The 21,134-nt window shown below is 39.9% G+C and overlaps 1 protein-coding gene across 2 annotated transcripts in view; it reads left to right on the top strand.

The window, feature by feature from the left end:
• Window positions 1-21,134, top strand: part of PALLD (palladin, cytoskeletal associated protein) — a 270,780-nt gene that overhangs the window by 25,320 nt on the left and 224,326 nt on the right. For both annotated transcript variants that reach the window (XM_079771702.1, XM_079771701.1), the window contains exon 2: window positions 10,880-11,058. Coding sequence is in view for 1 of the 2 variants with exons in the window: in XM_079771701.1 (XP_079627827.1) it covers window positions 10,880-11,058 (179 nt within the window). In the remaining variant the exon portion in view is untranslated. The remainder of the gene's footprint in view (window positions 1-10,879; window positions 11,059-21,134) is intronic.

Below are 21,134 nucleotides of genomic sequence, written 5' to 3'. Positions count from 1 at the left end.
AGGCAAAACCAGAACCCTGGACTGCCGACTCCCAGTCCTAGATCCTCTCTCCTACATCACCGATGTGGGAAATATTAGGAGCAATCTAATGGTTCAACAGCTTCTGGCAACACAAATAGTGTAGACTTCTGTTGCCTGTTTTTCTGGTTGTTTTTTAGGGATAGTGATTGAATATCTGCATGCTCATAGTGTCCAAACATAAAGCTACCTCTCATGGTCTATATAAAACAAGATGAAATTATTTATGAAGTTTAGTTTTATCTAGGCTGCCCCCACCCCCTTCTCTTTTTAAAATATATGTTTTTATCTATTTTAGAGAGAGGAAGGGAGAGGGAGAGAGAATCTTAATCAGTTGCCTCCTGCACGCCCCCTATTGGGGTTTGAGTCTGAAACCCTGGCATGTGCCCTGACTGGGAATCAAACCGTGACAGCCTGGTTCATGTGTCGATGTTCAACCACCACACCACACTGGTGGCCATGTGTTCCCCCCATTCCTGTTTTATCTTTATTTCTTAGGAGATAAAATGACTATAGATGAAAGAATTGCTAGACATGAGTCTTGCTTGGAATCAAAATCTATTTTATCATTTCCTGGGCTTTGAATTTCAAAAAGTCTTATCTATTTATTGGTCTCTTTTGGACCATGAGGTTAAAGTACATCAGTCATCCACACAGATTTAGCTATTGGTCTTTGGGTTGAGCAGTCATGAAATTATAGCCACAGTAAATTTAGACAAGGACTTAATTTCACTTTGGTCTGCCTATTAATCCACATGGCAGAATAAACATGGTGTGCCTTGTGGTTAATATGAACATGTGTAAAAAATTAAGAAATCTTTGGTGACAAGACAAAAGCTGCTCCATGAAAATGAATTGGTGTTTAATTGCGGACGTATGAAACACGATATTTACAGACGGCCTGCCTTTGAGTTCGGCACAAACAAAATTCATCTTGGGCTTAAGTTGCCAGTTGTGCTTTGGTGGTTCTCCAGCCCATGGCAGGGCACTGCCATTCCCTTGGGAGAAAGGAACACCTGGAAAATATAACCATTGCGAAGCCATTGATGTCTCTGGGTTTTTTCCCCTCCCCTTTATTTTTGTTATAATAACATTAAAGAACTGGTTCCTTCAGTTTTTGTCAAGCATGCACTTCCATGAAACCATGTGGCTGCTTGCGCTCTGGGAGAAGGGGCAGCTGCAGGCTAAATTTGCCATCCCGCACTCACTGACATCCTTTTGAAGATAAATGTTTCTAGGAAGTACACATCAGTGGAGTTATGGAGCAAAAATAGACAGACATCTTTCAACTTCACTTTGTTTCCCCCCCCCCCCCCCCCCCCGAGCATAAGAGAACTGGCCTATAGCAGAAAATACAAAACTCAACTGTTTTTCAAGGTTTTTATTTTAAAGCACCTCATTGTTTCTATTAAGTGACTTCTCAGATTTACCATTTCCCTAGCAGAGTTGGAGACTTATCGGCCAAGATTGATTGACGAAGCTTTATAACGTTTATAAGTCGGATTTGTTCATTTTAAAAGCCACATGTTTAAGATGCAGGGCACAGAGAATTTCCACGATACATAGTTGTGGTTCAGAAAAGAAAAAAAAAAAAGATACCAAAAGAAGCTGTCAGTCATGAAATCTATATTTCCTTTTAAGTGGTAGAATCAGAATGGATCGTATTAGTCAACGTAAGCCAAGCGATGCCATATGTGATCTTTTAACATAAACTATTAGTTTAGTATACTGGACGGTATATAGTATACTTTACCAGTGGATTAGTTAGTTCCTGTCATTGAAGCAGTTGAGTTTATTCTCATAAAAATCAGCACCATTGCCCTATCTCAGAGAACCTGAGTGTCCTGAGCTCCCCCAGATGTACTTCCCGACGCCAGGATACAGTGCTGAGCCCCTGCTGCTAGTTGCCAGGGTCATAGGAGAAAAAAAAAAGCAAGGCCACATCAGGGAGGACAGTTTTCTTATTGCTCACAAAGGACATGATTGGTGATTTTCAAAGACAGCCACTTGCTCAGAAGCAGCTGGGGCCCCTGATTATAGTTATCCTTCGCCCTCTTCTGATCCATAAGTCGATACAGCACTTCGCCCCCAACAGTTGGCCTCAGACCAAGTCAGAGGTTACATTTAACCTCACCTTGAAATGTAGAATGTGAACAATGAAAGACAGGGTGGGGCAAAAGTAGGTTTACAGTGGTGAGTGCGCAAAACACAAGAGTTTATTCTTGTATTATTATTTATTAAGTATTGTATTATTTCCATACAAATAATTGTAAACCTACTTTTGCCCCACTCTGTAGTGAACTTTTCTATGTAAAACATTGAATTTCAATCCTACCAAATCCTGCTGGTGCCATAATGTGATCCTTCAATTTTCAATAGCATCTCATCTTTAGGCTAGAAGGTTTGAAAAATCCGGGGGGGGGGGGGGGGGGGGGGGGGAGGGGCGGGAGGCATTATGAATTAAGTATATATTTTAAACAATGTTGATTTCAATATCCCAGCACAGAAATAGAAAGAAATGTGCCATCTTACAGAGCTTTAAATACTATACTTTTTCTCTCTGTGTTAGAATCTTTTGTGAATTCAAGACTCGTGATGTCCATTACATTATTCCCTCTTTAATAAATTGATCTTAACCTAAGTATTTTATCCAAAGCAAACTTAATAAGTATAAAGCAATAACCAACTTTTAAAGAGTTTCTTTAAGCAGTACGTGCTTCCATGTGATGGAGGAACTTCAGTAGATGAAGTGTATTCAGCATCTCCTTGTGTCTGTGATTGAGTTTTCATCTCTCTTTGTCCTCACCGGTAGTCTCATGAAGGAAGAAACCCAATCTAGCTGTCATCTGTACCCCCAATCAGTTCCTTGGTTTAGAATTGAAGAGCAATAAGCCTCTTGATAAATAAATAAATGTTTGATTGATTGAATGAATGAATTAGACATTTTATTACCCAATTAATGTAAGATTGTTTTCATAAGCTATTTATGGCCTTAAAGTTTGACAATCAGTCTAACTCTTAATACTTTTGAATGGGGATTTACTGCACACACTAATTTTTTTTAAAGTTTCCTTCTCAGCAACCCGTTGTGTGGCAATTATGTCACTAATGAGTAGCTCCACCAGAGATTAGAGAGGAAGAATCGATAAACATTGTTAAAACGTGTTTGTCTCCATAGTAAAAAGCTGAGTGGAAAGTGAAGCAACAAGTATTGAGGAAAGTGAAATTTTGAAGATTATCTGGACTGAATTGTCCATATTCTTCTGTTTCATTTCTATAAATAAATTAGAGTTGCCTGTATTGAAAAATATAATGAAAACTCCTTTACAAGGTTGTTGAGAAATAAAGCAAGGCCATCTTTACAAAGTGCATATCCTATGATAGGCATTCAATAAATATTAATTCTCTTTTCCTTAACTTGAATTTATATCAGTCTTTAAGAACTATCATTGTTCCTAAATTTTGTGTCATCTTCTCATTCTATGAAATTATAATTATATATTTTGACCATTTTATAGTAGCAAATTTGAAGTATAATTGAAGTTGAAATTTATCCAAGGTACAAAATGGAAATGTAGAGAAATAGATTTTGATTTTCCAATATGTTATCCAATGTCCTATCCTCTAGATAAATGGCTTCCAGGTATTACAAATGGAATGTAAAAAAAAAAAAATGTCTGGGGTGTCTTCAAGTGGAATTTTACCTAAGGAGACTCCCTCTTAGCTATATTACATGCTTGCACATGCTCCCTCTAAACCAAACCCTCTTTTGCATTCTTACCTCATAATAAGTAGAAACAGATTTCAGGATATGGAGGGAAGACACAAGGAGTTTTCTAGAAAGATCAAGTTGAAGATGGCTAATGTGTTTCATTGAAGACATTCCCTCTCACCAGGAAAAGCATTCTGATTAATTAGTGATGTCTGCCACAGGCCAAGGAGAGGGGATATTACCTGTGCCATGCATTTACCAAACCTGTGCTTAGTCCTATTTTGTGTGCTTTTACATTTCAGCTTGCCACGCCAGTATTGCTTTTTCTAAGTTGCACTAGCAACAAGAATTGAGGAAAACTTCAGGAGGTCAGAATGTAATCAGCAGATCTGACTTTTTTATGTCTTCTTTCAAAAATATTAAGTATTTTGAGGCCTTTGCCAGAAAGCCAATTGAATAATGACCTTTAAGAGATTTTTAGAAAACAAACATGATTGTAGCACATCTCATCCATCTACTTTGTGGTGTCAAAACTTCAAAATTCTAGGATTCTCTTAGATAAGAAGGTGATTTGGTTTTGATCTGCTACATATACAGTGGACAAGGCTGATTTTTCTCTTCTGATATGTGCATTAAATTGATTAGAGTTTCATTTTATGCTTTTTAAGTGCAGTTCATTTTGAGTAGGTGAGAGTAGATAAACTTCTCTCCATATATATCTTACGGCAGAAACTATGATAGCTATTATTAAACTGTTTATTCAGTCCTTTGTTTGTAAGCTTATTCTTCTTTGATTTGTTCAATGTTTTAATACTACTAGGTTTTGAGTTAATTTTTTGTATGGCGACAGATCTTGAAAATAGCATGCTAAGCAAAATAAGTCAAATAGAAAAAGTCAAGAACTGTATGATTTCATTCCTATGTGGGATAGAAAACTGCAAGCAACAGATGAACAAACAAACAAAAACTCATAAATACAGAAAACAGTATGGTGGCCCTGACCAGTTTGGCTCAGTGGATAGAGTGTCGGCCTGCGGACTGAAGGGTCCCAGGTTCGATTCCAGTCAGGGGCATGTACCTTGGTTGCGGGCACATCCCCAGTAGGGGGTGTGCAGGAGGCAGCTGATCCATGTTTCTCTCTCATCAGTGTTTCTAACTCTCTATCCCTCTCCCTTCCTCTCTGTAAAAAATCAATAAAATATATTTTTTAAAAAAAGAAAACAGTATGGTGGTTACCAGAGGGAAAGGGAGATAGGGGAGAGGTAGTGAAGGGTAAAGGGATTCAAATATATGGTATCAGAAGATTTGACTTTGGGTAGTGAACACAATGCAATATACAGATGATGTACCATAGAATTGTACAGTTGAAACCTATAAAATTTAACCAATCAGTCTAAATTTTTTTATTGTGATGAGAAACATAAAACATACAATTTTCCATATTTTTTTCAATTATAGTTCACATTCAATATTTATTAGTTTCAGATGTACAACATAGTGGTTAGACAATCATATACTTAAAATTTTAAATGTAGGCTTTATTATTATTCAGGTATGGTGAGGCCAGTATATCATGAGATGATTACCATTGGAAGATTGTTATGGTTCCCATGAGTAGGAAGCATACTATACTGGTGAGAGTGGGGTTGGGGGTAAGGGTGAAGGTGAAGGTGGGGGTGGGGGTGGGGGCACATAAGGAAGCTTCAGAGTTGGTCAGGAGGCAGAGGGAGCAAACTGAAACATGGGCAAGAGCCTTTATTGCGGTTTCCATGAGAAGGAATGGATGAAAGCAATGTAGCCAGATTTAGGGTTGGCCAGTCTGAATAATTGCAGCGGGCTCTGGAGCATAGAAGTTGTCTCTAGTTGCTACCTGGCTCTGGGGTGACTAGGACAGGGGGTTCATGGCCCTGAGTTTGAGAGCCCATAGAGGAGGTGGTGGTGATGTGGCTCTGGACTGGTTAGTTTTCACTTGAAAGGAGTGCTTGAAGGAGAGTCATTTACTATAGCTAAGAACTGGCCATTCCTGGGAAGGGCCCTTTTGCTAGGCCATTACTAGCTCCAATGTGCAAATGGTTCCAATCGTAAACTAAACACACATTTATCTAAATATTGGCCGGGAACCATGCTTCCCTTTTTGTTGCTAAAGGGAGTCTACCATCTAAATATTTGCAGGGGTGTTTTCTTCTCCTCCCCTTGAGTCACACCCTATCTTCCTAAGTTTAACAACATGGAACTGATCACTTGACAGGTACTTACATCAGTAATAGCTTGACTTTCCCTGACAGTGTCAAAGCAATATAATGACTCATGTTAATTATTAGGCTTACTACCTGATTTGGACAAATTTATAGTCTTTTATGTGCACTATATCTTCTATGGGTTACAATCTGAGATGCTTTTTAAATTTTATTCACAGAGTTGGAGAATAAAAAGCATGAGTGTTTAAAAAACAAAACACAGGTCACTCAAGAAGTTTGTAAGCACCAACCATTTCACCCTAAGCAAGTGCTAAAGGCATAATGAACCATTTCAGGAAACTAAATATATGTGTTAGACTGTTGCAGAAAGTGCATTTGTTGCCTTAATCTTTTCTGCCAGTATTAAAATATATTTCAAGTATTTTATTGTGCTTACTGATTATTTTCTTCAGCCTTACACTTACCTTATTGCTCAGATTACAATTGATCTTAATTCATTTTTTGAACTACAGTTTCCATGGGATAAACATGCTAGCAAAGCATCTGGCAACTACACATGGGATATTAGTAGATGCTAAATGAGAAAGAACATCATGGCCAAATAAGTAAATGCTAGATTAGACAATGTTAAACAAATTCTATTCTGCAGGATTTCTCAGGGCCTTTCATAAGAAAATGTGAATTGCAAACATCAGTTCACATTGATGGACTGATATATAATATGTAGCATCTTCCAAATCTAGTAGGCCACAGATCTTCACTATTTGTTTTTTCATAGAAAGCATATTCTAAAGGAATGAGTGGCAGACAGTATTTAAAAAGCATCAACTACATGCAATACACTATGGATCAATAAAAAAAAGTTTTAAAAATGCATTTTTCTGCAATGTAAGAGTCAATTTTTTAGATGGGAAAATAAGGCATAAATGCAATAGACTTCATATAATGGTGTGAAGAAACAACACAAAAAATATTCTGAAGTGCTATATCATCAATTGTCAAATGAATAATGCTAATTTTTTTAGTAGAGAGGTGGGATGAACAAACAAACAGAACACAATTTTCCATACACCTATGTGCAAGGGACCAGAGGTACAAAACACACAACATATGATTGCTATGTTAAAGAAGTGAATAACCTAGATAGAGAGCCAGGACTCTGTGAAGCAAGGTAGTGTGATCCAAACATAATAGACCAGAGCGTCTTAACCTTTGCATGCACATGCATTACCAGGGGGATCAGCACTGAGTCTAGATTTGGGGTGAGACTAAAGATTCTGCATCCTTAACAAGCTCCTAAACGATGCTGATGCTGCTGGTCCAAGGATCACACTTTGAGGAGCAAGAAGTTAGGGCAGGAGTTGGCCAACTATTTCTATAAAGTCCACATAGTAAATATTTTAGGATTTGTGAGCCATACAGTCTTTTGCAACTACTCAACTTTGTCATCCTAAAGCAAAAGCAGCCATAGACAGTAGGTAAATGAATGAACACGGTTGTGTTCCCAAAAAATTTATAGATCACGAAATTTGAACTTTATATAATCCTTTAAAAATATTATACTTTTTTAAAAAATTCCATTAAAAAATATAAAAACCATTTCTTAGCTCATGGGAAATAGAGAAAAAGCAGTGGGCCTGCAGCAGGCCGTACATTTGCTGAACTGTGAGTTAGAGGTCAAGATAGACGCTCCCGTGGAGAGTCGGTAGAGGTTTCCCTATGAAGCACATCTAACCAAAGCTACTAATCTTTTATTTTAATATATATTGTTATTTATTTCAGAGAGAAGGGAGAGATAGAAACATCAATGATGAGAGAGAATCATTGATCCTCTGCCTCCTGCACGCCCCCCTCTCCCCCTAGTGGGGATCGAGCCCATAACCCAGGCATTTGCTATGTCTAGGAATCAAACCATGACCTCCTGGTTTATAGGTCGATGCTCAAATCTTTCTCTTTTTTAAACCTTTATTACAATGTGTTCATGCTTCTTTTTTCCTCTAATGGTTTATGGATTTTATATGAAAGATAAAAAAAAAATTCTAACTGGCAGTACAGACAAACACCTCAACTAGTTTCAGAGTTTACCAGATATTCTTTCTGTTTCCTGTAGTATGTAATGCAACGCCTTCCACATAGAAGATGCCAAGCAAGCAGGTGTTTGATTGCATTTAATCTGTCAAAGGAGCCTTTCACGTGGCTGTAAGGAGGAGGAGCTCCTGGGTGGGATTTATGTAGAGTGTAAGGAGAGAATTCCAAGAAGGGGAACGTGGGCAAGTAATACATGAGGGCCGTGTCAGGGACAATAAATCCATGCAAATATTTGACAGAAACAGCAGATTAGTATAGGAAAACGATAGAAAATAAAATCAGGGCCAAGTTATATGGAATGCCTCAACACAGATCTGAAGTTTAGGGGATGATGTATGTAGGGAACAGTTTCAAGAACTTTAATCTGCTACAGGATATAGAAAAGATCCATAACTTACTGGAGATGAAGAGATCAATGAAAAGATTTAAGATTAATTAAAATGTAAGCCATAGTTCTCATGGGTGAAGACCTGGACTATGACCCTGGAAGGAGAACAGAGAAGAACGAACTGAATGATGGCTCCAGGCTGGAATGCTCTCCAAGACTTTAGAAAACAAAGGAAACCACAAAATACCCCGGAAGCAAGAAATACTGCTCTTCTCAATTGCCTCAAAAGTAACCTGCATGCATTGTATAGGCTGCTCCATTGACTGGGTTTTTGTGTGTGTGTGTGTGTGTGTGTGTGTGTGTGTGTGTGTTTAAGGTATCTTAATTCCCCAAATCATATATGTTTTGTGAGTATCCCATATTTATTTTTAATACAGTTTCTGGAGATAATACTGGAGCATTGACAATCTGGAGTGTTAGCAAACAGATTTGCTTTATTAACATTTTCAGATTAAATATAGACACATACCTATTTTATGCTATATAAATACAGAAAAAAAAAAAGCCTTCCATGCCATATTTTTACAAAAAGGGTACCAAGGCCAAAGAATTTTCTAGAAGATTAGACTCAGAGGAAATCTCCAAGTGCTAATTAAGAGCTCAATGGACAATACAGTCCAAGCGACTTCAATCCTTTCCATTGTAAGTGGCACATTCCTACATATTTCTTTAAAAATAAATCACATTCGGCGGGAGGTGGCGGGGAGGAGGTTGGGGCAGCTTCATAGTTTTTATAAAACTCCTGTGGAGAGAGTTTGAGGTGCTGGGGGAATAAAGGAAAGAGTGTGAGAGAGAACGTGTGTTAAAATAGTCTGGCAGCTTGCAGCCTCCCACATGAAGGTCCTAGTTGTTTGGGGATGGAAAAGTGCTGACCAGCAAAAATGAATTACAACTGCTCCATTTCTCTAGCTGTGGAAGCCAAGCGGTCTGCTAGAAACGTTTGTAAATATCAGAAATGTGGAAGACATTAAATCTGTTATTGCTCAGTTGATCAGAAGTCTTAGGGTCAATGAAAATATTGCTGCCTCTGATATTTTTAACGCGATGATTAGTTTCCCTTGGTACAATAGATATTTTGAGCATAACGTTTGTATTACTTTCATATTTTTCTTTAGATAAGAATAATAGATAAAATTGGAATAAATCTAAAAATCATTTATTATAAAACATTTTATAAGACACTCTGAATTTCTGTTCCTTTTTTTCTGCACTGGAATGGTCTCACAAAGTTGGACAATGTCGCTTATTTCCAGGTTGATAAAACATACAGAATGCTTTACAAACAAAAGCTGTGGGAATTGTCCAGTCATTCATCTCACGGTCTAAAATGTAGAGTTCCCATCAGTAACGTGGACACAGCTCTTTTTTTTTTTAATTTAAATTCTTTATTGTTTGTGTATGACCCACCTCCCGCATGGTTCAGGGTTCGGGCACTGGAAGAAGGGCTGTGCACAAATGAAAGTGATGAGACAAGAAATAATAATTTGGAAATTTGGGGGGCCAGGCGGGAGCCCAGCGCAAGAGGGAGGACTCCACTTGTACTCTGGCTTTGCCATCCTTTTATTCAGTTTGGGATACACCTATAGCCCTTAGGCAGGCAATTTCCAGTAACAGACAGACTATCTTATCAGTAAGGATTTACATGACTATTTGGTCGGGAAGTTGCTTCAGCTACCATTGTCTCAACTAAACAGTGGGTACATAGCTCTGACCTTTGCTAGGGCTCAAGGATCACCAGCATTCCGGGATCCTTGTCCACACCTCTCTGCTAGTGAAGACAATAGGTGGCTTCCCACAATTGTTTAAAGTATTGCATGAGTCTTCTTTTTCCCCCATTGACCTCTCCCTGGCTGCCCCCACCCCCCAGCACATGTCCTCACCCCCCTAGTGTGTCCATTCGTTATGCTCATATGCATGCATACAAGTCCTTTGGTTGATCTCTTTCCCCCTCACCCCCTGCCTTCCCTCATTGGTTGGACAGTCTGTTCGGTGCTTCTATGTCTCTGGTTCTATTTTTGTTCATCAGTTTATGTCCATTATATTTCACAAATGAGTGAGATCATGTGATATTTATCTTTCTCTGACTGGCTTATTTCACTTAGCATAATGCTCTCAGGTTCCATCCATGCTGTTGCAAATGGTAAGAATTTCTTCTTTTTTACAGCAGCGTAGTATTCCATTGTGTAGATGTACCACCGTTTTCTAATCCACTCATCTGCTGATGGGCACTTAGGCTGTTTTCAAATCTTAGCTATTGTAAATTGTGCTGCTATGAACATAGGGGTGCATATATCCTTTCTGATTGGTGTTTCTGTTTTCTTGGGATATATTCCTAGAAGTGGGATCACTGGGTCTTTTTTGATCAAACAAGCATCTGATTATAGAGCATCCAGCCTTCCACTTCTGCTTTATTATTTTAACCACCACCGTTTCCTTTCTTTCTCTCCTTTCCTTTGGCCTCCGTTTGGCCTGCAGATGGTTCTGTGAGGGGAAGGAGCTGCACAATACTCCTGACATTCAGATCCACTGTGCGGGTGGGGACCTGCATACCCTGGTCATCGCAGAAGCCTTTGAGGAAGACACGGGTCGCTACACCTGTCTGGCTACGAACCCCAGCGGCTCAGACACAACGTCTGCCGAGGTGTTCATCGAAGGTGAGGAGGTGTGCTGCAGCGGTCAGCGGTGTGAATGGTCTAACAGCTTCAGCATCACAGGGCTTCATTGTGAATACGCTTCCCCAGTGCAAACAGCACAATGGTGTTGTGATGCAGAACTTGTTTCTCCCGAAAACTGTGTAACTAAACGGAACAGTTCCAACACTTAGGCATGCAGCAACCGCGTCTAATGTCAGCATGTGTTCCTTTTCATTTGAAACATTTCAGTTACATTAATTTATTTAAAATGTAAAGTACCCAGTTCACTTTTGCTTTCTCTAGGGAAAAAAAGAATGGAAACATATTGAAATACTGTATCTACCAACCAAAGTTAAACTCTAAATTATTTAGGAAATCGTGAGAATAAGGGAATATTTTTAAGGATTCTCATTTGTATTAAATTCTAGAATTTTCCCTCTTTTAAGATTCTGCTATTCCTGCTAACTAAGACTTAAAGATGGGGCAGGCAGAGAATAGAATATTTTTATTTCTATCAATTCGCTTTGGACAAAACTCAGCCTGTAGGGAACTAGAAAACTTGATATCAGAGTATATATAGTTTGACATTATCCTTGCATTGTGATCAATGCCAATAATTTAAGTTGGAAGTGTTTTAAGCACCGCAGTGTTATATCATCTCCAAATCCATAAATCAATATGCATCTTATTAATTGGCTGCTTTTCAAATACTAATTAAAATACAGAAAGAAAGTTAAAATTCCTGAGGTCTCCACCACATTAATCTTCATCTTTTAACTCCTTTTCAATGTCTAATACAGCCACATTTCTTCATTAAAGTAGAAGAAAGCAGGATGTGAGCTCCTTCAAGAACTGACAGTTTGGTTTTAGAAGTAACTGTTATCACTCATAAAAGTGCGCACCTTGACTTCTGCTAAAAGCTTCCTCTGCATTATCTTTGAAAGCAAACATCTGTGAGCTCCTCGGAGGACCTTTCCCTGTTAATAAAAGCAAACATTCTGTTTCAAGTAGTAACTAATGCTTACATGGGACTTATAAATGCACCCATAACACACATACGTAACCATTTAAACGTCACTGAAAGCCTATGAGGTTCTATTAGTAGTCCCTTTTTACAAATGAGTGAACTGAGACCCAGAGAGGTTAGAGGGACTCATTCAAAGGTACACAAGCATGTAAACCCAGGCAGTCTCTCCCCAGGGCCCATATTCGTAACCACTGTGTCATACACACATCAAAGTGCTATAGTAAGAGAAAAAGAATGACAACGGTTTTTAGCATTTAATAGGTTAGCAATAAGTATTAGTGTTGGGCAGACTGTGTAGAAACTCCTTGGACTATTTTAGAATGTAATAAAAGGAACTTAAAGCTTCCATTAAAAACCTGTTTGTTAAGAATGATCAGGTTCGTCACCCAAATCCAAGTTCAGATAGAGCACCTTAAAATTAAATACTTTGCTTGCTTTCAGCACTGGTAGGACTGGGGTGAATTTTAGTGTGTATTGCTTCTATGCTGCAGATGCTCAATGAATTCACATCAGTTTAAGTTATAGCCTATGGACTCAATTCAGCCAGCACTTTTTAAGGCCCTTCTGTGTGTGAGACAGTGCGGGTACAAATATGATTAAGACCAGTTCTTGATATCTAACAGCAGAGATGGACATATTTAAAAAAGAATATAAAATGATAAAGGATATTATAATAAGTGATATAATAGAAATATATGAAGTATTATATGGTTACAAATGAATTTTAAAAATTAACTGCAGTATCTATAAGATACACTCACTTTCTATATGAAAAAAGGAAAAATGTCTCTATCTGTGCAACTGGTTTCAGTATCTAACTCTGGTAGACCCAAAACATCCACAGCATGGACTTGACTTTAATTAAATGTGGTCTTCCATGTAGAAGCTCCTGAACCACCAGTCCTCTTCCGCCTTTGAAATCACCTGCAAGAGCTACTCAGTGTGGGGAAATGCACCCCTAGTTCTATGTGCATGTATGTTTCACGCCCTGGTCTTCAGCAAAGACAGTGGATTATTTTGGCCAATGCACAGTTTCCCACATGATAACACTGAACTCACTTAGCCAACCCGCCATTAGGTGTCTGTGACTTCAGATAGACTGTGTGTGAAGAGGAGAATAAGGAAGCTGGACAGAGTTAGAATACAGAGCTATTACGATTCAGTCTCCTATGCCTAATATAAAAAACTAGCTCACTGGCCTTGTAAAATATGGATAATAATTTTAAAAAATACCTGAGAGACTTCAGTATACTTTTATCCCTGAGAACAAGAACTTTAGATAAATCCTTAGGCTATTATGACTGAAAGTAAGAAATCTTCCTATTTTACTTAGCCAGCACTAAATTAGACACAGCCATCTCTCCACTGAATTGTATCCTAAAGCATGTTATTAATAGGTCAGCATGTAGTCACCAAGGGTCTATCAGAGTGTAGGAAGTTTTCTGTAGAATTTAGAAATCCAAACAAAGCCTTTCCTAAAAGTTTAACAACCTGCTGGTTGGAAACCGTCTAAATTTCACTGTCTTATGGGGCAAGTTTTAGAGCGATACAAAAGAAATTATAGCTTAAGAACTAGCTACTGTTTAATTTCGTGTTAGCTAGGAACCAGCACTTCATTTTTATATGAAAAATTACCTCCATTTTCTGGTTGAGGAAATTGAAGCTTATAGAGCAGGGGTCCTCAAACTTTTTAAACAGGGGGCCAGTTCACTGTCCCTCAGACCGTTGGAGGGCCGGACTATAGTTTAAAAAAAAACTATGAACAAATTCCTATGTACACTGCACATAATCTTATTTTGAAGTAAAAAAACAAAACGGCAAAAACACCCGGCGGGCCGGATAAATGTCCTTGGCGGGCCGCATGTGGCCCGCGGGCCGTAGTTTGAGGACGCCTGTTATAGAGGCTAAGTAGTGCCAAGATCTCATACAACACACATACATGCACACACGTGCACACATGCACACATGTGCACAGGCGCTCACCCCCACACACACCCACGCACACATAGCATTCCAGAATTCACAACCAGGCAGTCTGACCCCTGAATCTGCCTTCTTCACCACTCACTCCAGAATAAAATGTAGATGAACTCATTACTGAGGCCGCTGTAATCACCTCAGGCCATTCAGGGCACTGTGGAGCACTGTGTGGAGCATTTACTGAGGAATTACCGTAGGCAGGCAGTGATGTAGACACGGCGGGCACGCAGGCGCATAGGATGGGCCTGTGCTCTGACTTCCCTGACGCTCCCGAAGAGGAGGGAGAATAGAGCAGTGCGCTCATCAGTCATCCCAACACCAGCCAGTGCTGGGAAGAAAGTAAAGGTGGCTGCTGGGGTCCGGGGATCAGGAAGGCCTCTCTGAAGAGATGACATTTGATCTACGACCTGGACCCCGAGAAGAAACCCCCGGGAAGACTGGGGGAAAGTGCTCCACACAGCGGGCTCAAACACAAGGCCCTGAGAGGGGAGGACCAGATGTGTCCGAGGAGCAGAAGGAAGTCCGGGGTGGCTGGAGCATCATAGAGAAGAGACAGCTGGGAGGGTGGGGCAGGGGCCAGTTCATGTGGGACCTAGGGCCTTGTGGTCACTGTTAGCAGTGTGGCCTTGATTCTCAATAACATCACAAATCATGGAGGGTTTAAACTGAAAAGTCACATTAGCTGATGTATACAGGATGGGACAAAAGCAGGCTTACACTTGTGAGAACACAAAACCGTTTATTCTTGCATTTTTATTAGTTATTGTATTGTTGCCATAGGAACAACTGTAAACCTACTTTGGCCACACCCTATATTTTTAAAAATTATTGCTTTAGCTTCTAATGGGAGACCAGTTAGAAGCCCGTTGCAGCAGCACAGAGGAGAAACGAGGGACTTCAGGAGGAGATGGTGTAAAAGGAGGTGGGGGGAGAGTCGGAATTGGGTTAAGAATTCAGAGGTAGGCTCCAAAAGCTGAGCACTCGGTGGACTGGATGAGGGGCTGAGGGGCTGAAAGGAACCAGGCAGCTCCACCGCTTTCAGCTTTTCCAGGTGTGTGGGCCGTGCTGCCAACCTCTGTAAAGGGGGGGGGGAGTGGGACTGGGGAGGAGCAGGGTTAGGGGACAGCGAAGGGCGTGTGCTGTTTTGAACATGCTAAGTTTGAAATTCCTACTTAGGTAGGCAAGTGGGTGTGTCATGTCAGTAATTGGACACACGCCTACAGTCTAGCCCACAGGGCTGAGTAAAACAGCTGGGAGCGTCAGGACGTCAATAGTAACGAAGGCTCTGGGACTGGACATACCTGCCAGGTAGAAAGGGAGTGAGAGGTAGAAAGGGAACCAGGTTGGAGCCTGGATAATCCTTCCTGGGTGTGCAAGTTCCCAGAGGGGAGATGCCAGGGAAGGAGAGGAGCCAGGCAGAGTGTGTGCAGGAGGCAGGAGGGGGCGTTGCAGGAAGGAAGGTGATGCCAGCTCTGTCCATCTCTGTCCATTCCTGCTGAGGGTCCACCCAGATGAGGGCAGGAGGAAACCGCAGGGTTTGGCAGCTGTGGATGTTTAACAGGAGGGATTTGGGCAACCTGGACAGGACCAACCATCCAATGCAGTGAGTTGAGAAAAGCTTGCAAAATATGGAAAGAGAAGCAACAAATAATAGATTGTGTTGAGGACATTTTGTTCAAACGCGAGCAGATTCGAAAAGTGTGCGATCAAAAAAGATTTTTAATTGAGGTGTAATTGACAGATAATAATAGTTTCAGGTGTACAATATGATTCATTATCTGTATATATTATGAAGTGATCACCAGCATGAGTCTATTTAAAGTCCATACATCTATTACTATACATAGCTATAGTTTTTTCTTCTTGTGATAGGATTTTTAAGATCTACTTTTGAATATATAATACAGTATTATTAACTATAGTTGTCATGCCAGACATTGCATATCCAGGACTTAATCTTATAAATGGAAGTTTGTACCTTTTGACTCCCTTCAACCATTTCATCACCCCTCTAACCTCCCACCTCTGGCAGCCACCATTTTGTTCTCTGTATCTATGACTTTGGGTGTGTGCTTTTTTTGTTTTTAAGATTCCACCTGTAAGTGGCATCTTATGGTGTTTGCCTTTCTCTGTCTGATTTATTTAACTTAGCATAAAGCCTTCAAAGTTCATCCATTTGGTTGCAAATTTCAGGATTTCCTTCTTTTTATAGATACATAATATTACAGAGAGAGAGAGAGAGAGAGAGTCTGTCTGTATGTCTGTCTATCTCACATTTTCTTATCGATCCATCCATCGATGGAAGCTTAGGTTGTTTCCATATCATGGCTATTGTAAATAAGGCTGCAATGAGCATGAGGGTGCAGATATCTTTTCGAGTTAGTGTTTTTGTTTCCTTTGGATAAATACCCAGATGTGGAATTGTTGGATAAGAAAGATGGATTTTTGCAGTTAGTTTGTTTGTTTTCATACCAGAATTAATAGTTTGTTTATATGCTAATGAAAATAATCCAAGAGAAAAAAAAACACACAATGTGGATTTTGCAGAATGGAGGGAGAATAAGCTAGAGCAAAGTCTTTGCAAAGGAGAAAGGAAACTGAATCTGGCCTGTATAGGTGCTGGATGGTGAGCAAAGTACTCTCAAAGACTAGATGGCAACGAGATATTCTCAAGAATTTCACGATGTAAGTAGGAAAGGGAAACACACAAAATAAATACAGACATGTCAAGTTTCCGCCACCCCACCCTTCCTGATTGCAAAAAGGATTACACAGGTCATTATAGATTTAGGAGCACCAAACAGGACAGGATGGTGGCTCTGAAATGTGGGAAGAAGGAATGTAGATTAAACTGGACCTTGTGGATAAGGAGTTGGGTCTGATAGAGGGGAGAGCAGGGCACCTTTAAAAAGGTAGGGCGTGGCCAAGTGCCCATCAGTAGATGAATGGATAAAAAAGCTGTGGTACCTTTACAGTGGAAAACTACTCTGCCATAAAAAGGAGGAAAATGTTAGCCTTTGTGACACCTTGGGTGGACCTGGAGAGTATTATGATAAGGAAAATAGGCCAGTCAGAGAAAAACGAGTGCCATATGGTTTCACTCATAAGTAGAATTTAATGAACATCCTGAACTACCAAGCAAAATAGAGACAGACTCATAGATAGAAAGCAGGCAGACAGCTCAGGTGGGGGCAAGGGGAGTCTGTGAGGGGGGAGGGGGAATTGAGCAAAAAATTTTTTAAAAAAAGGACTCATAGACATGGGCAACAGTATGGTGATTGTGGGGGACGGGGATAGAGGTGAAAGAGGGCATAGAGGGCATAAATAGTGATGGGGAAAATACAATAAGATAAATTTTAAAAAGGTAGGGAGAGGGTAGTAATATTCAAGCTTGGTGCATATTGACAGATTCTAGTTGATACTTTTTTCTAAGTTCTCAATCTTTTTTGAATGATCAAATAAAACATGTGCCCCTTTTAAGTGACATTTTGACGCATCCTAAGACGTTATATGAGTGACTGCTCCTGTTGATCCCAGCAAGAAAAAGCCTCGTTGAACCTAAGGATTCTTCTGCTGGCTTTTGGAAACGTGTTCAGAGAAGCTGAAGGAGTCTAAGCCCAGTTGGGCCCTTCTTTCACAATGTTTTCTGACTAGCTTAGTTCCTAGCCACCATGACCTTGAACAGTCACCCACTGGCTCTGAATTCAATTTCTCTGTCTGTGGATGGAGAAAATTAGATTGTTGTAAGGATTGAATGAGTTAATTGCCTAGAGTTGTGCCTGGCACATAGTGTGAGCTATCATTATTATTAAAAAAAAACCAGCATATTTTCATTTTTAAAAATCTAAAACATATGCATAAAAAAAGAAAATATAAAAATCACATAGAATTTCACTATCCTATGTTCTATATTTGTATATTTTACTGTGTACTCTTTTGTACCTGGTTTTTAAAATTTAACCTACTTTTATTTAAAATATTATTGAGTAACTAAGAGGTTAAATAATTTGCATGAGGTCATAAAATAGAAAGCAGTGGCAACAGAATTTACACTCAGATTTTTTGAGCTTGTTGAGTGATTATTGCTGTGCTGGTAATTAGAGCAACTGAGAAAGAAGGGAGGAGAAAAATGAGTAATGGGGCCAGAGTATAGTTAGTCCTTAAATTTTGAAAGGCAAAACATGTACAAAAGGATGAACTTCATGAAAAGATTCACTAAACTCAGGATTTAAAATATACACACACGCATGTGTGTGTGTATGTATATATATATTTTAATGGTTGGTATCTGCTTTTAAGAAGAATTCTTATTTCCTGAAGCTATGTGATTTCCATCTAATTTGTTTTCACTCAGAAGTACACATTTTTTTAAAAATCATGGAATATACCAGATTGACAAAAATATAAAAGTAGTAATTTCGTGAATATGGGCATTTTGTTATATTGCAATTTTATACACCTTTCTGGTGAAATGTTTTTAAATGGAAATAATACATATATCCATTAAAAATGGAATAATAAAATTATAGTGAATCCACACGAATGAGTTTGAAGCAGCCACTAGAAAATTACAAAGGTACATATTTATTTATTGACATGTATTAAATGTGGGAAAAACAATAATTGAGCAGTATAATAGTATTGTCATCTTACTTTTTAAAATATATTTAATTATTTTTCTATGTCCATAGGCTTAAACTTTAGAAGGATGTGGTCCAAAGTATCTGGTTAGTGGTATTTCAAATGATTTTTTTCTTTAATTTTCACTATTGTATATTTTATGCGTTTTTTCCTACAAGGAAGTATTAAATTGCTGAAGTTTTAAAAATGAAAAGGTAATACCTTTTTTTAATATATATTTATTGATTTCAGGGAGGAAGGGCGAGGGATGGAGAGAGAGAACATCAATGATGAGAGAAAATCATTGATCGGCTGGCTGCCTCCTGCAACCCAGGCATGTGCCCTGACCTATGAACCTCCTCCTGGTTCATAGGTCAATGCTCAACCACTGAGCCATGCTGGCAGGGTGGAAAGGTAACACCTTTTAAAGTGAAGGGAAGAGGCTCATTTTTGGTGACACTTCCACCTGCCCTTTATCCCTAGAGTGGAGTGGAGAACACAGTGTTTGATTCCTTTGCTCTGTGTGGGAGGCAATACAGGAACAGTTAGCATTTAAGCAGGTAAATATCTGATACACAGATAGATAGTAATAGCAAGGGCTGGAACGTGTGCCTCCTTCAGATTGGAGCCTGCAGAAAACACTGGGCGTGATGGTTTGATAAATACAGAGAAAAATGTTAGCCTGAGACAGGAGTGGTGTTTCCCGACCAGCAGGTGCAAAGCAGATGACTCAGGCAGGAGACAGGAGAGGGAGGGAGGGAAGGTGCCCTGGGGGAGAGGAGGGAATGGCTGGCGCAGATCAGGAGATCTGATCTGCTACCATCTGCAAGAGCTGCTCTGACACCTGAGACAGAAGGTGACATTGAGATTTCACAAGGGTTGGACAGGTGTGCGAAAACTAGCGAATGTATTACCAGGGGACACTACCCTTTTTGGTCCTTTATGTTTCTCTGAAAATCAGCTAGAAAAAGTTAGTAAAAAAAAAAAAAAGAATGAGAATAAGAATGTTTTTCTAAATAGAGGTTAGCAGATGGGATTTTTTTAAATGATATAAATATTCAGAATTATATGAGAAATAGCCATTTCTCTCCCCAATCTCAGGCCACTTAGAGTGTCGGTGATCGCTCCCGTAGGGCTTTTGCTAGGCCTCTCTGAACACTCTCATGACTCCGGTACAGTTGATCTCTGTCAGGTTCCCATGACTTTCTGACAGCCAAGCCTACTGGGTTTTTTCTCCGTTTCCCTGCTCAGCTTCTACTAGTACCTCCTCATCAGACTTTCTCCTTGTCTATCACCTCCTTACATGGTTTGCTGTCTGCTTTGCTCTGCTTCCCCCCTCTTCCCTTCTCCCTCAGTTCATCCTGCAGTTAATTTTCCCAGTCACCACTCAGTGCCCAGATGGACAGTCCGAACACTTCGGCCCTGGTATTCCACCCTGCGTTTCTAGACTTGCCTCCCACCATTGCCACCCACCACCCCAAGATGCTGCTCTTCTCTGGTTGCAAAGTCTACTGCCCCTCCCTACACACACCTTGCAGTTCCTTAATTCCATTCATTCCATCAGAAGTTAAAGGCCTGCCATGAGCAAGACATGCAGCTGAGCCCTCCGAGGAATGCAGACATGCTCCGTACATGGAGGTCAGATGGAACGGGCCATGCCACCTCTGCTTCCTAGTTATGTGACCCTATGCAGATTACCTAAGCTCCTGGCTCCTCGGTTTCCTTATCTGTAATCTGTAATCTCACTCTCCTCATAGTGAAGTCCGTTATTATAATAACGAAATGCTATGAGGTGTCTAGCAGACAGCCAGGCAAATAATAAGTACTGAAGAAGTGGTAGTTCCCTTCCGAACACCACTTCATTTCCCAGAGAACTTAAAACTTTCCAGCAGATGCGATGTCATAAGTGGTGAGAGTAATGTAAACAAGAACACTAGGAGTCCAGAGAAGACAGAGCACAGAAAAATGAGTAGGCTGATCTTAAAAGATAGACTACCCAGAAATGACTGGGTAGGACTTTCCTTTAGGAATGAGTAGTATAACTAAAGGTACAGTCATACAGAAAGGCCAAGAAGGGAAAGCCCTTACCAACACTGGATGTTCATCTCTTTAAAGTCCCCACCTCGGTGGCACTGTCCTGGCCACTCTGCTTAATATTGCTCCCACTGCATCCCCATTGCTCCCAACGCCCCACCCTGCAACATGTTTCTTATATCACTCACCACCATACCATGTATTTATTTACCTTGTCCATTGTGTATGTTCTCAAAAGAATGGAATCTCTGCAAAGGCAGGTGTGTGTGTGTGTGTGTGTGTGTGTGTGTGTGTGTGTGTGTGTGTGTGTTTTCTCTTCACTGTGGTTTTCCCATTACCTAGTGGGCTATCCACCAGGGATCATGTTCCACTCTCTGGATCAGGGTTATGTGATGTGGAAGTCCAGGAAGTTCTGGAAGATAGGAACACTAATCTC

Source organism: Cnephaeus nilssonii (assembly GCF_951640355.1).
Source record: "Cnephaeus nilssonii genome assembly, chromosome: 5".
NCBI lineage: Eukaryota > Metazoa > Chordata > Mammalia > Chiroptera > Vespertilionidae > Cnephaeus > Cnephaeus nilssonii.
This window is presented reverse-complemented; position numbering and strand designations above follow the sequence as displayed.